Source organism: Leptodactylus fuscus, chromosome 11, assembly GCF_031893055.1.
Source record: "Leptodactylus fuscus isolate aLepFus1 chromosome 11, aLepFus1.hap2, whole genome shotgun sequence".
In the NCBI taxonomy this organism is placed as follows: domain Eukaryota; kingdom Metazoa; phylum Chordata; class Amphibia; order Anura; family Leptodactylidae; genus Leptodactylus; species Leptodactylus fuscus.
In genome coordinates, this window is record NC_134275.1 from 12,633,084 (window position 1) to 12,648,405 (window position 15,322).

Below are 15,322 nucleotides of genomic sequence, written 5' to 3' on the forward strand. Positions count from 1 at the left end.
TGTGCTAATACTCCTGACCCAATGCTCTTGTAGAGGAGATGGAGAAACTGGAGACGGACGTGGAGAAGAAGGTGAAGGAGATCGAGGATCTGCAGGCTCAGAAGGCGAAGGTCCTTAGTGAGCTGCACAATCAGGACCAGCTGAACAAGACTTTACGGGAGGAGGTGCAGAAGCACAAGAAGAACTACAAGGAGTTGGAGCGAGAGATGGACACCAAGAGTGAGATTGTAAGTCACTGAGTGACAGAGACATCCAGGGTGTAATCCAGAAACAAGGTCTTATTGTACCGGTGTAATAAGAGGGGACATCTAGAGACAAGGTCTTATTGTACAGGGTGTAATAAGGGAGGACATCTAGAGACAAGGTCTGTCAGGGTCTGGGGTTGCTAGGTGGGGTGGCATAGACACACAAGTCCAGTTTCTTTTAGTCCAAAACAAAGGTAGAGATTATTTTCACTCAAAAAAAAAGTCAGTGCAGCAACAAAAGGAAACAATAAAAAAATAAATCCCTGCCCGGCTAGGCTCTAACTAACATAGAATAGGTTACCTCACCTAGAAGAACAGAAATCAAAAGCCAGTAGAATCATTCAGGACACAGCTCCACAAATATGATCTCTCTGTCAGCTCTACAGCCAAGCAATGCCAAAGACTGCTGCTGGAGCTGACTTCTTAAGCCTCCTTAACGAGGACATTCTCTGCAGCTGAGTCACTGCTGGAACATCCCCAAAGTGTGGACTGGAGGGGGGTGGAATGACAGGTCCCACTGCCATTCCTAAAAATCCAGCCCAATACTGAGCATTTACCAAAATGATCAGCAGACGAAAGTTGTCTGCAGAGAACAAACATTCCTTCTGGAGTTTTCTCATCTCACCCACCTTAGTAGTCTGGGAGAGATGTACACCCCTCCATTACCTGACCAGCCATCGGCTTACAGAGGGGACATCTAGAGACAAGGTCTTATTGTACCGGTGTAATAAGAGGGCACACCTAGAGACAGGCAGACACCTGCAGATCAGAGGGCGCTGCTTCCAGGACTTTTCTCTTTGCATTTTTTTTTTGAGCGGATTTGAGGTTGTAAATCCTAGTGGAGACGGAGGGGAGGTGTGAACACAGCCTGACTGGAGTATAAGACATGACAAGTATTTGAAGATAGGTTTGTAGTCTTATTTGATTGATGATGAGAACTTCCTCCTACAGCCCCCCATATGTGCAGCCCAGCTGAGGGGTTACACTGGGGGGTTCCTTACCCCTCGTTGGTCCCTCCCATCATGTGACTGAGGACTTTTCCTTATCTCATAAGTTTGTGCTCTACTAGACCCTGCAGCTCTGCTCATCCTGATTCTCCTGATACCGGATTATAGAAAGCTTGTACGCTCGTGCTACTTGCCAGGGTTGGAGAATGGGCAGATGCCCCTGGCACCCCTTCTTGTACTGACACAGGGGATTGTAGTCTGTAGTCATGGAAACACACTGCTGTGCCTGTGAGCTTCAGACTGAGAACGGCTGTGTAATGATGGGGTATGTTGGGGTGTTCTGCAGCGGTGCGTGCGCCAGTCGTGGCTCCAGGATCTCCTTTTTTGACTCCTCCTTGTCTTCTCCTTGCAGCGTCTGTCCAGCCCCCTGTGTGCAGGTACCGGAGCCCGTCTCCCCCATAGTGGGTTGCATGACACATGCCATCTGCATGAGTCCTCCATGTCATCTCCTCCATTAGACTTGTGGGCATCCTGCATGCCGTGTGTGAGGTACTCGACCATTGCTGGTCATATGATGGCTGTTGGGCACTACCACCCCTAGCATGTTCGCCCTGCAGCCTGTGCCGTGTGTGCTGTGATCTAGGTGGAGCCCGTCCCGGTGTCGCCCTGCCTCGCTTATCTCCTTTCTTGCCTTTGTAGCTGAAGCAGAAGACGCTGGAGCTGACCCGAGCCTGTCAGAAGCAGTACGAGCTGGAGCAGGAGCTCGCCTTCTACAAGATCGACGCCAAGTTTGAGCCCCTGGGATATCTGACCTCTGAGGTGACTGATGAGAGTCGTAGTCCGTGCAGCCTTCATCTCCTCACTTGTGTGCCCACTTATTTCCTGCCATTCTTCCCATCTCACGATTGGTCAGATCTGTTACTCAGTGCTCTAGGAAAGCTGGGTGACAATCGTTACATCTCCCACATGAGCAGCTACCCAGTTTTCCTGAACTCCTAAATGGCAGATCAGCCACGTATAGTGTTGCATGCAGGACAAGTCTGTTCAGACCTCTTGACAAGCTGGGTGACCACATAGGGTGACAATAATTGAACCTGTGGAGGTTGTCACCAGGCTCTTATAGTGAGGTAAATTACTGACTGTCTTAAAGGGATTTCCAGACCTCAGGTTCCTTTGTTCTCTTTAAATTCTAATGTTGTATTCGGAAATGAACATTTGCACCCCGCACTGGTCAGCTGATCCGGCCACACCCTGGCGCCTGACACCTCTGCAGTGGAATTCACCGCCAAAAGATCTGTAGTAGTCCAGCACCGCCGCTATTCAGTGTACAGGGCCGCAGTACCCCAGCACCATCGCTATACAGTGTACAGGGCCACAGTACCCCAGCACCGCCGCTATACAGCGTACAGGGCCGCAGTACTCCAGCACCATCGCTATACAGTGTACAGGGCCGCAGTACTTTGACACCACTGCTATACAGTGTACAGGGCCGCAGTACTCCGACAGCACCGCTGCTATACAGTGTACAGGGCCGCAGTACCCCAGCACCGCCGCTATACAGTGTACAGGGCCGCAGTACCCCAGTACCGCCGCTATACAGCGTACAGGGCTGCAGTACTCCAGCACCATCGCTATACAGTGTACAGGACCGCAGTACTCCGACAGCATCGTTATACAGTGTACAGGGCAGCAGTACCCCAGCACCGCCGCTATTCAGTGTACAGGGCCGCAGTACTCCGACAGCATCGCTATACAGTGTACAGGGCCGCAGTACTCCGACACCACCGCTATAAACAGTGTACAGGGCCGCAGTACTCCGACACTACCGCTATACAGTGTACAGGGCCGCAGTACTCTGACACCACCGCTGTACAGGGCCGCAATACCCCGGCACCGCCGCTATACAGTGTACAGGGCTGCAGTACTCCGACACCATCGCTATACAGTGTACAGGGCCGCAGTACCCCCAGCAGCACTGTAGAGCTGCTTTTGGACCCATGTTTTGCAGAGGCTTCAGGCACCAAGACGTGCTCAGATCAGCTAGTCAGTGCAGGTTCCACGTGTCAATCCCACTGGTCATATACTGATTACCTCTCTGGCTGAGATAAAAGCCCCCTTTAATATTTAGGCTGAGCAGCACTACTTCCTACAGTACAGGATCGGAGTTTTACTCCCTGCGGCAAGGTCCTGATGTATTTGTCCTGTACAGGAGGCAGATGCTGAAGATGCTCCTGGAGAAAGTCCGTACATTGGTAAAGCCCGGTACAAAAGGAACCTGTATGTGCAGGAGGACTACCTGCCCCAGACTGCACAGCAAGCACAGGTTGGAAGGATCGAGATTGATGCCGATGACCAGATCAAAAATCAACAGATCCGGGCCAGAATACACACTAGCCTCGATGTAGACCTGAACGAGAAGGAGAAAAACATACGTGCAGGTGAGAATATACACAGGTGGGCTACGGGAGACCACTAGGGGGAAAGACCTGCTACATGGCACAATGAGGAGGGTTAGGCTGTAGGAGACCACTAGGGGGCAGGACCTGCTACACAACACAATGAGGAGGGTTAGGCTGTAGGAGACCCCTAGGGGGCAGGACCTGCTACACAGTACAATGAGGAGGGTTAGGCTGTAGGAGACCACTAGGGGGCAGGACCTGCTACACAGCACAATGAGGAGGGTTAGGCTGTAGGAGACCCCTAGGGGGCAGGACCTGCTACACAGTACAATGAGGAGGGTTAGGCTGTAGGAGACCACTAGGGGGCAGGACCTGCTACACAGCACAATGAGGAGGGTTAGGCTGTAGGAGACCCCTAGGGGGCAGGACCTGCTACACAATACAATAAGGAGGGTTAGCCTTCTGGAGACCACTAGGGGGCAGGACCTGCTACATGGCATAATGAGGAGGGTTAGGCTGTAGGAGACCACTAGGGGGCAGAACCTGCTACAGAGCACAATGAGGAGGGTTAGGCTGTAGGAGACCACTAGGGGGCGCAGCACAATGAGGAGGGCTGTAGTACTACAGGTTAGTAGTTACACTTGCAGACCTGTTGGTGTCTGTTCACATTGTGGCTCCAGAATTTTCTTCATTTTTCTTGTCTTAGCTGAAGCCAGGCTGAGTGAGCTGCGTCAGGAGATTGTCCAGGCCGAGCAGCAGATCCTGAAAGTGTCTGAAGAACTGAAGGAGCTGGAGGATGCTGTGACCCAGAAGAAGGTGTGGGGGGCGTTTGGGGGGGGGTGCACTTCTGTAAACAGCGCCCCCTGGAGGGCATCCGTAGAGAGAGCGACAATAATTGTTTTTAGTATCTCCCTGCCCCAACAGCCAGACTGCCCTCCATGCAGGGGGCAGAATCAGACCGGCCGCCCCTCACAGGCCCCTGACCTTCGTATTAACCCCTTCATTGGTTGCTGACTGGCTAGGCTATTCATTCAGCTTTCCTGTTCTTCTGAAGAGCAAATCCTTCAGCAGTGTATGCTAGACTATTAGCAATGCATATTTACTGTGCAGGAGTCTAGGAAAGCTGGTGACAAGTTTTGTGTCAGCTGTAATGGGGTGTAGCTCACTGCGCCTTCTCCTTTGCTCCAGTATCTCGGAGGTTGTATTACAATCCAGCTTTCCTCGGAGTCTGATGGGCGTGATTTTTTTTTTCCTATGTAGATACCCGATTCTGAGAAGGAGGAGCTTCGGCACCAGCTGAGCGCCAGGATCGGACTCCTCAACCAGCTGAGGGAGGAGGCGCAGGCGCTGGAAAGGCAAATGGAGCGTCAGCGGAGAGACATGGACAAGAAGCAGCGCGAGATCCAGGAGCTGCAGCGACACCTCGACAACCTCAGCCCCCAAGATCCGAGACATGTGAGTGGTGGTCAGGAAGGGGAGGGCGGACAGTATCATGATGAGATATAGATATACACTCAGTGGCCAAAAGTCATGGGAAGGTACCGGCCGCTCCGGTAATAGCAGGTCAGCCCTCCGCGCTCCCTGATAACTGCAGTAAGACGGCGAGGCCTGGACTCCACGAGGTGTTGGAAGAGTTCTGGAGGGATGTTGATCCTCGCAGTCTGCATTGCAGCCCACAATGGGTCCTGTATAGTTGGCGCTGGGTCCATGGAGCGGACACCGGTATCCACAGCATCCCATAAATGCTCTATGGGGTTGAGGTTGGGCGAGTGGGCAAGCCAATCAAGGGTCGTGAGGTTACTGGTGTGTTCACTAAGCCAGTCCCGTGCCACCAACGAGCGATGACATGTTACATTGTCCTGTTCCCCATCAGGGAACTCCCAACACCAGAAAGGGGTGCAGATGGTCTGCCAGAAGGTGCAGGTATGGAGAACCGGTCATTGATCCCTGCACCCAGACAATAGGGCCCAATTGTGACCATGTGAACACGGCCCCGACCATGACGGAGCCACCTCTCGCCTGGACATGTCCCTGTTGGCGTGCAGGATTCATGGCTTCATGGGGCATATGCCACACTCTCACACGCCAATCGGCTCTGTACAACTGGAGCCGTGATTCATCAGACCATGCCACATGCCGCCACTGTTCCATGGTCCAATGACGATGGTCACGGGCCCGTGCCAGTCTTCAATCTCTGTGTTGTGGTTTCAACAAAGAGACCCGGGTTGGGCGTTGACTGTTGAAGCCTATGCGGTTCAGTTCACGGCGTACAGTCCTGGTGGAAATGGGCTCCTGACTCCCCACATTCAAATTGGTGTCGATTTGACTCACAGTAGACCGTCAAAAGCCCCGTACGACTCTGTGGAGGTGACGTGACGTCCGTTCATCGAACACTCGTGGTCGACTGGTGTGCTGGTTTACACGGCTGCCAACGTTGTCTCTTAGATATTGCAGGTCCACCCGAGACACTGTTGACCTCGGAAACCCAAATTCCCGGGTAATCTCCAAAATGCTATGCTCCATGCTCCGATTATCATCCCTCGTTCAAAGTCACTTAACTCGCAACGTGCTGCCATGTTCACGAGACACCTGTCTGCCTCAGACTGCTCAGATATCCTGGTGACACTAGCGCCATGGGCTGTATCGTGTCACACTGATCGTCACATCTTACACAACCGGCACTGGGATCACTGGGACTCGCTTACACGTGACTTGTGACCACTGAGTGTATATCCCAGGTGTCTCCAGTGGTCAGAGCTCCCTCTGTGGCCAGATCAGTGCCTGCTGCTGACAATGACGAATAGTGAGCGCAGCTCTGGAGTATAATACAGGATAAGTAATGTAATGTATGTACACAGTGACTGCACCAGCAGAATAGTGAGCACAGCTCTGGAGTATAATACAGGATAAGTAATGTAATGTATGTACACAGTGACTGCACCAGCAGAATAGTGAGCGCAGCTCTGGAGTATAATACAGGATAAGTAATGTAATGTATGTATGCAGTGACTGCACCAGCAGAATAGTGAGCGCAGCTCTGGAGTATAATACAGGATAAGTAATGTAATGTATGTACACAGTGACTGCACCAGCAGAATAGCGAGCGCAGCTCTGGAGTATAATACAGGATAAGTAATGTAATGTATGTACACAGTGACTGTACCAGCAGAATAGTGAGCGCAGCTCTGGAGTATAATACAGGATAAGTAATGTAATGTATGTACACAGTGACTGCACCAGCAGAATAGTGAGCGCAGCTCTGGAGTATAATACAGGATAAGTAATGTAATGTATGTACACAGTGACTGCACCAGCAGAATAGTGAGCGCAGCTCTGGAGTATAATACAGGATAAGTAATGTAATGTATGTATACAGTGACTGCACCAGCAGAATAGTGAGCGCAGCTCTGGAGTATAATACAGGATAAGTAATGTAATGTATGTACACTACTCAGTACATAGCCCCCCCCCAGATGTGAGGTGTACACAGCCCATCCTACACTTCTCAGTACATAGCCCCCCCCCCCCAGATATCAGATGTACACAGCTACTTCCCCTTTGCATTAGCTGTATACTGCGCTCTTTGCATTAGCTGTATCCTGCGCTCTCCTTGCCGTTTCCTCCCTGGTGTGTGGAGATATACCGTATTTTTCGGACTATAAGACGCACCCAGGTTTTAGAGGAGAAAAATAGGGAAAAAAAATTTTCAGGCAAAAAATGGTAAAATATTTAATATATAGGAGTTGTAGTTTTGGAACAGCTGCAAGGCCACATTGACAGGTGACCCTGCAGCTGTACGGGGATGTATAGGGCGGTTTTTTTTTGTGGGGCCAGGTGTACTTTTTAGATATACCATTTTGGGAAATGTTTATTGCTTAGATCACCTTTTATTTAATTCAGAGGCAAAACAGAGAGAAAAACCCGGCAGTTTAGCACTTTTGATTTTGACGTTCACTGTACATAAAACTATTAGTAGACCGGGCATTTTCAGACACAGGGATACCTAATGTGTATGTTTCACAGTAATGTTATACTTTTATATGTATTCTAGGGAAAGGAGGTGAACTTTTATTTATTTTATTTTTTATTATATTTTTTTAAGTGTTTTTTTTTTGTTTTTTTTACTATTTTAATATCCCCCACCTAGGGGGCTTGAACCTGCAATCATTTGATTGCAAGTCCCATAGACGGCAATACAAGTGTATTGCCGTCTATGGGAGATTCTATACATTACTATCGCGGAGGGTCATAGACCAGCCGCGATAGTAATATATATCTATGACAGGCCCCGGAGCCTTCATTAGGCTCCCGGCTGTCATCGGAACAGGTCGGCTCCTGCGGCCTCGCCGTGCAGGAGCCGGCCTGCATCACTAAAGGTATGGGGCCGGTGGGGGGGGCTAACTGACTGCCGGGACCTGTGGAGGAGGAGTGGATTTGCAGCATGGCCGCGCTACTTCCACCGCTGGTTTTCTTCAGCGGCAGTAGCGCGGCCCCGGCAGCTAAGACAGTCCCCGGCATCTGCTGTAATAGACCGGCGGATGCCAGGAGTGTCTTAGCTGCCGGGGCCTGCAGTATTGTCACACTCCTGCCGCTGAAGAAAACCAGCGGTGGCAGTAGCGCGGCAATCTGCAGGCCCCGGCAGCTAAGACAGTCCCCGGCATCCGCCGGTCTATTACAGCAGATGCCGGGGACTGTCTTAGCTGCCGGGGCCTGCAGATTGCCGCGCTACTGCCGCTGAAGAAAACTAGCGGTGGCAGTAGCGCGGCCATGCTGCAAACCCACTCCTCCACCCACATTCAGACTATAAGACGCACCCTCATTTTCCTCCGAAATTTGGGGGGAAAAAAGCGCGTCTTATAGTCCGAAAAATACGGTGTATATATATATATATATGTATATATATATATATAACACATGTGACCTCTTTCATCATCCTGTGTACAAACACTGTGTGCAGTAATAATGTTTTGCCCTTCAGGGATCTATTAATGATCTCTTCCCGGCTCCTTGTACAGGCAGGGAAGGGGGGGGGGGGGCAGAGGCTGCCTCTGATTGGCTGCTCTCAGGGCTTCCTGTGTTGTGATTTCAAACCCTCAGAGCTGCAGTTCTGTCCGGTCACATCCTGCGCTCCGCCACCTCCTCTCACCCACCGCTCAAAGTTTCTGAAAGTGTTTGAGGAAGTGACCGGGTGCAATGCTCTGCAGGTCGGCCGGCTCACAGCGGATTGTATAGCCTACTGGGGCCCCGTTCACACTGGTAGCTCCAGGCTGTCGCCTCCTGCTTGGCCTCGCTCATGAATCATTAACCTGTTCCTGGCTGCAGGGGGGATTTTGGCTCCTGTTCCCTCCGCTCTGTCTGCAGGTAGGGGAGTGTATACGGCTGGCTGTTACATGTAGGGGGGCGCTGCAGCTCCGCACACAGAACTGTCCTCTGTATCTGAGCTTCTCCTTCCTCTGCAGTCCCATGTAACGGCTCAGAAGATCAGTAAAGAACAGCAGCTGGAGATGATGGACAGACAGTACAAGGAGCTGGAGGGGCGGCTGGACGAGATGCTGTCACGTATCGCCAGGGAGACCGAGGAGATCAAAGACCTGGAGCAGCAGCTCACCGAAGGTATGACCTCGAAATGTCACCGCTGATCTCTAGTATATGGATAGGCTGTATTCTCAGTGATGTCACCGCTGATCTCTACTATATACATAGGTTGTATTCTCAGTGATGTCACCGCTGATCTCTAGTATATACATAGGTTGTATTCTCAGTGATGTCACCGCTGATCTCTAGTATATGGATAGGCTGTATTCTCAGTGATGTCACCGCTAATCTCTAGTATATGGATAGGCTGTATTCTCAGTGATGTCACCGCTGATCTCTAGTATATGGATAGGCTGTATTCTCAGTGATGTCACCGCTGATCTCTAGTATATACATAAGCTGTATTCTCAGTGATGTCACCGCTGATCTCTAGTATATACATAGGCTGTATTCTCAGTGATGTCACTCCTGATCTCTAGTATAGGGATAGGCTGTATTCTCAGTGATGTCACCGCTGATCTCTAGTATATACATAAGCTGTATTCTCAGTGATGTCACCACTGATCTCTAGTATATACATAGGCTGTATTCTCAGTGATGTCACTCCTGATCTCTAGTATATGGATAGGCTGTATTCTCAGTGATGTCACCGCTGATCTCTAGTATATACATAGGCTGTATTCTCAGTGATATCACCGCTGATCTCTAGTATATACATCGGCTGTATTCTCAGTGATGTCACCGCTGATCTCTAGTATATGGATAGGCTGTATTCTCAGTGATGTCACCACTGATCTCTAGTATAGGGATAGGCTGTATTCTCAGTGATGTCACCGCTGATCTCTAGTATATGGATAGGCTGTATTCTCAGTGATGTCACCGCTGATCTCTAGTATATACATAGGCTGTATTCTCAGTGATATCACCGCTGATCTCTAGTATATACATCGGCTGTATTCTCAGTGATGTCACCGCTGATCTCTAGTATATGGATAGGCTGTATTCTCAGTGATGTCACCACTGATCTCTAGTATATACATAGGCTGTATTCTCAGTGATGTCACCGCTGATCTATCTCTTGGTCATTCCTGTGCACTGCTGGGTGTTGTAGTACACGGGGTGTAGGTCTCTCCTGTCTGACGTTCCGGAGACACTGATCATATTATCTTATACAGCAATGAGTGGATAAGTTGGAGACGGTACAATAACCTCGCCCTCACTCACTATCCTTCTGATGTGCTCTGCGGATCCGGAATGTTCTTATCTGTCTTGTGTAGAGCAAGAGCCAGAAATAACTGCACTGCTCCGACTGATACACCACACTGCCCCGACTGATACACCGCACTGCCCCGACTGATACACCGCACTGCTCCGACTGATACACCGCACTGCTCCAACTGATACACCGCACTGCTCCGACTGATACACCGCACTGCTCCGACTGATACACTGCACTGCCCCGACTGATACACCGCACTGCTCCGACTGATACACCGCACTGCCCCGACTGATACACCGCACTGCTCCGACTGATACACCGCACTGCTCCGACTGATACACCGCACTGCCCCGACTGATACACCGCACTTCTCCGACTGATACACCGCACTGCTCCGACTGATACACTGCACTGCCCCGACTGATACACCGCACTGCTCCGACTGATACATTGCACTGCCCCGACTGATACACTACTAATGGGAAAAGAATTTTCACAAACCAAAAGAATAGAAGCTGCAGCTCTGTGTGCGACTGGAGTAGCAACGTACTCAAGAAATCACTTATACAATGTATACATGGCTCTATTGTCCTCTGTTATCAGCCATGTCAGGAGAGGAGAGGCCGACTGTAGGATGGGGTGGAATACAATCTATTACTATGTGTTATCAGCCATGTCAGGAGAGGAGAGGCCGACTGTAGGACAGGAGAATACAATCTATTACTATCTGTTATCAGCCATGTCAGGAGAGGCCGACTGTAGGACAGGAGAATACAATCCATTACTATCTGTTATCAGCCATGTCAGGAGAGGCCGACTGTAGGACAGGAGAATACAATCTATTACTATCTGTTATCAGCCATGTCAGGAGAGGCCGACTGTAGGACAGGGGAATACAATCTATTACTATCTGTTATCAGCCATGTCAGGAGAGGAGAGGCCGACTGTAGGACAGGGGAATACAATCTATTACTATCTGTTATCAGCCATGTCAGGAGAGGCCGACTGTAGGAAAGGTGACTACAATCTATTACTATCTGTTATCAGCCATGTCAGGAGGGGAGAGGCTGACTGTAGGACAGGGGAATACAATCTATTACTATCTGTTATCAGTCATGTCAGGAGGGGAGAGGCCGACTGTAGGACAGGGGAATACAATCTATTACTATCTGTTATCAGCCATGTCAGGAGAGGCCGACTGTAGGACAGGAGAATACAATCTATTACTATCTGTTATCAGCCATGTCAGGAGAGGTCGACTGTAGGACTGGTGACTACAATCTATTACTATCTGTTATCAGCCATGTCAGGAGAGGTCGACTGTAGGACAGGGGAATACAATCTATTACTATCTGTTATCAGCCATGTCAGGAGAGGCCGACTGTAGGACAGGGGAATACAATCTATTACTATCTGTTATCAGCCATGTCAGGAGAGGCCGACTGTAGGACAGGGGAATACAATCTATTACTATCTGTTATCAGCCATGTCAGGAGAGGAGAGGCCGACTGTAGGACAGGGGAATACAATCTATTACTATCTGTTATCAGTCATGTCAGGAGGGGAGAGGCCGACTGTAGGACAGGGGAATACAATCTATTACTATCTGTTATCAGCCATGTCAGGAGGGCCATGTGTGATGAGTGACAAGTAGTGCAGACCCCTCTCTTATGTCCTTGACTTTCTGTCTCTGCACCATATTGGTGGCTCCTCAGGTCTCTTTTGTTGGTGTCAGTTCACACTTGCTCATTGTCTCCCCTCCCATGTACAGGTCAGATAGCTGCCAATGAGGCTCTGAAGAGAGATCTGGAGGGCATCATATCCGGCCTGCAGGAATACCTGGAGAGTGTGAAGGGTCAGGCCAGGCAGGCGCACGAGGAGTGTCGGGAGCTGCAATCAGAGAGGTCGTTGCTGCTTCATAGGCTGGAGGAGCTGGATGATGAACGCGAGCGGCTGGAGGCTGCAGCACAGGAGGCCGAGCACCTGAGGAAGGTACAGGTCACAGGTCACTCCTCTCGTCATCCCTCAGTGATGTTATTATCGCTCTGATAATTTTTCATGTTGAAAGCGAATCTTCATCATTCCTGAAGGGTCTGATATTCGCAGTTTTCTCCGTTCCGTCTCCTGAATCGGTAATATTGGTGTCGGCACTGGATGTTGTAATTACAGGAGATTGAAGAATTGGAGTGCAGTCTGCAAGAGCAGCAGGATGTGAACGAGGCCCTACGTCAGACGCAGGACAACCTGAGCGTATATGAAGCTGAGATGGAGGCCCAAGTCCGAGCCAGAGAGGCCGAGATCAATCAACTAAAGCAGCAGCTGGAGCAGTGCAGAAAACAACAGCAAGTGAGTACCAGGTACAGCGGGTGAAGGGGCGAGTGCACCCCAGGGAGTAAACACCGCAAATATCTGCTCTGATCACAGGCCGAGAACTCTGCATGGAAAGCCGAGCTGGAGAAAGAGCGCCAAGCCCTGGAGAACGCAGTGACCACAGCCCAGAACCTGCAAGAGCAAGCTCAGGACAACAGGAGGCACCAAACACATGTACAGCAGCTGCAGGTAAATCCACATGGTCTGGACTGACCCCAGTACTAACCACTAGACTGACCTCAGGACCATCCTCATTACTGACCCCAGGACCGACCCCCCCCCCCCACCCCCACTTCTTCGACCAACTTCAGTATTGACCCCACGACTGAATCCCCCCTTCCCCCAACCATCCTCATTACTGACTCCCTAGACTATCCTCAGTACTGATTCCCCCCCCACCCCTTCAACCAACCTCAGTACTGACCCCAGGACCGACTCTTAGACCAGCCTCAGTGCTGACCTCAGGACCATAGATGTGTCTTACTAGTTGCAGATGTTCTGCCGTTACATCTTCTACATGTTTTGCAGATTGAGAATGATTCCTTGAGGACGCAGGTGGAGAATCTCCAGGCTCAGCTCAGCGACGCTACAAACACCCTGGTGCATCCCGACCAGATCACGGCCCGAATATCAGAGCTGAAGAGGAAACTGCAGACAGGAGTGGGGGAAGTCCGGTACGTCAGTGTTATCCCAGCCATTCTACGTATAGATTGCGGTGAGGACGTTCGGTATGTCAGTGTTATCCCAGCCATTGTACATATAGATGGCGCTGAGGATGTCCGGTACGTCAGTGTTGTACCAGCCATTGTACATATAGATGGTGGTGACTGCTGGAGGACACTCTATAGTGCAGCACAATGTGCCGTCGCCGCAGGCTGGTGCTAGTTTTGCCGCTGTAGATGTGGCCGAGTCATTGGTCATCTTCTTCCCTTTAGGGGCCTGGGGCCCTCTGATGTTCTGGGCCACAACCTTGCGGAGCTGCAGCAACAGATGAATCAGATCCTGGCAAAGTCAGAAGAAGAGAAGAGCGAGGCCCAGGAGCGGCAGAGGAAGCTGCAGGAAGACGTTGCCGCACTGCAGGAGCGAGCCCGCCAGGCCCCCGAGGACTATAAGAGGGCCTGCAACAAGGCAGCTGAGAGCAGGGTAAGGAGAGAGGAGGAGGGTTTGAACAGACACCAAGCAGTACAGTCAGTACTTCTCTTCATATTTCCTGCATGGTCCTGGGGCACTTATAGAGCAGCTTTTCCTCTGCTGACTGTGTGCAGTGTATGACTGTACTGTATACAGGTCAGCTCCGCTGTAAGCTGTGGCGGCCATTAAAGCTGCTTGAAGTTTTCCTCACTGCAGATGACGCCAACCCCTCCAGGAATGAAGACATTGATCGCAGATTCTTTCCTGCCCTGTAGATCCAGCTGGAAAAGAGGCAAAACGCGGCAAAAGTGCGTCAGCTGGAGAAAGAGGTGCTGCAGCTGCACGACAAGCTGAAGACCATGGAGGAGATACAGGGCCTGGCTGACCAGCAGCTGCTGGAGGCTGAGGAAGAGCGAGAGAGATTGCAAGAGGAGCTGCGGGAGCGGGAGGCCGAGGTGAAGGAGGAGCCAGAGCCCCCTCATATGCTCCACATAGCAGAGCCCCCCATATACTGCACATAGCAGAGCCCCACCCCGTATACTGCATATAGCAGAGCCCCCTCATATGCTGCACATAGCAGAGCCCCCCGTATACTGAACATAGCAGAGCCCCCCCCCCCGTATACTGCACATAGCAGGCCCCCCCCCCCCGTATACTGCACATAGCAGAGCCCCCTCATATGCTGCACATAGCAGAGCCCCCCGTATACTGCACATAGCAGAGCCCCCCGTATACTGCACATAGCAGAGCCCTCCCCATATACTGCACATAGCAGAGCCCCCCGTATACTGAACATAGCAGAGCCCCCCCCGTATACTGCACATAGCAGAGCCCCCCCCCCGTATACTGCACATAGCAGAGTTCCCCCGTATACTGCACATAGCAGAGCCCCCCCGTATACTGCACATAGCAGAGCTCCCCCCCCCTCCCGTATACTGCACATAGCAGAGCCCCCCCCCGCCCCGTATACTGCACATAGCAGGCCCCCCGTATACTGCACATAGCAGAGTTCCCCCGTATACTGCACATAGCAGAGCCCCCCGTATACTGCACATAGCAGAGCCCCCCCCCTCCCGTATACTGCACATAGCAGAGCCCCCCCCCCGTATACTGAACATAGCAGAGCCCCCCCCGTATACTGCACATAGCAGGCCCCCCCCCCCGTATACTGCACATAGCAGAGCCCCCCCCGTATACTGCACATAGCGGAGCCCCCCCGTATACTGCACATAGCAGAGCCCCCCCCGTATACTGCACATAGCAGAGCCCCCCCCGTATACTGCACATAGCAGAGCCCCCCGTATACTGCACATAGCAGAGCCCCCCCGTATACTGCACATAGCAGAGCCCCCCCCCGTATACTGCACATAGCAGAGCCCCCCCCCCCGTATACTGCACATAGCAGAGCCCCCCCGTATACTGCACATAGCAGAGCCCCCCCGTATACTGCACATAGCAGAGCCCTCCCATGTACTG

At 51.3% G+C, this 15,322-nt stretch overlaps 1 protein-coding gene across 3 annotated transcripts in view; it reads left to right on the plus strand.

Moving 5' to 3' along the window:
* CNTRL (centriolin) overlaps positions 1-15,322 on the plus strand; it is a 38,252-nt gene that overhangs the window by 7,842 nt on the left and 15,088 nt on the right. For all 3 annotated transcript variants that reach the window (XR_012711861.1, XM_075260688.1, XM_075260689.1), the window contains exons 7-18: positions 34-227; positions 1,892-2,011; positions 3,402-3,630; positions 4,298-4,407; positions 4,852-5,046; positions 9,051-9,204; positions 12,117-12,337; positions 12,515-12,691; positions 12,770-12,904; positions 13,244-13,389; positions 13,651-13,858; positions 14,122-14,301. Coding sequence is in view for 2 of the 3 variants with exons in the window: in XM_075260688.1 (XP_075116789.1) it covers positions 34-227; positions 1,892-2,011; positions 3,402-3,630; positions 4,298-4,407; positions 4,852-5,046; positions 9,051-9,204; positions 12,117-12,337; positions 12,515-12,691; positions 12,770-12,904; positions 13,244-13,389; positions 13,651-13,858; positions 14,122-14,301 (2,069 nt within the window). In the remaining variant the exon portion in view is untranslated. The remainder of the gene's footprint in view (positions 1-33; positions 228-1,891; positions 2,012-3,401; positions 3,631-4,297; positions 4,408-4,851; positions 5,047-9,050; positions 9,205-12,116; positions 12,338-12,514; positions 12,692-12,769; positions 12,905-13,243; positions 13,390-13,650; positions 13,859-14,121; positions 14,302-15,322) is intronic.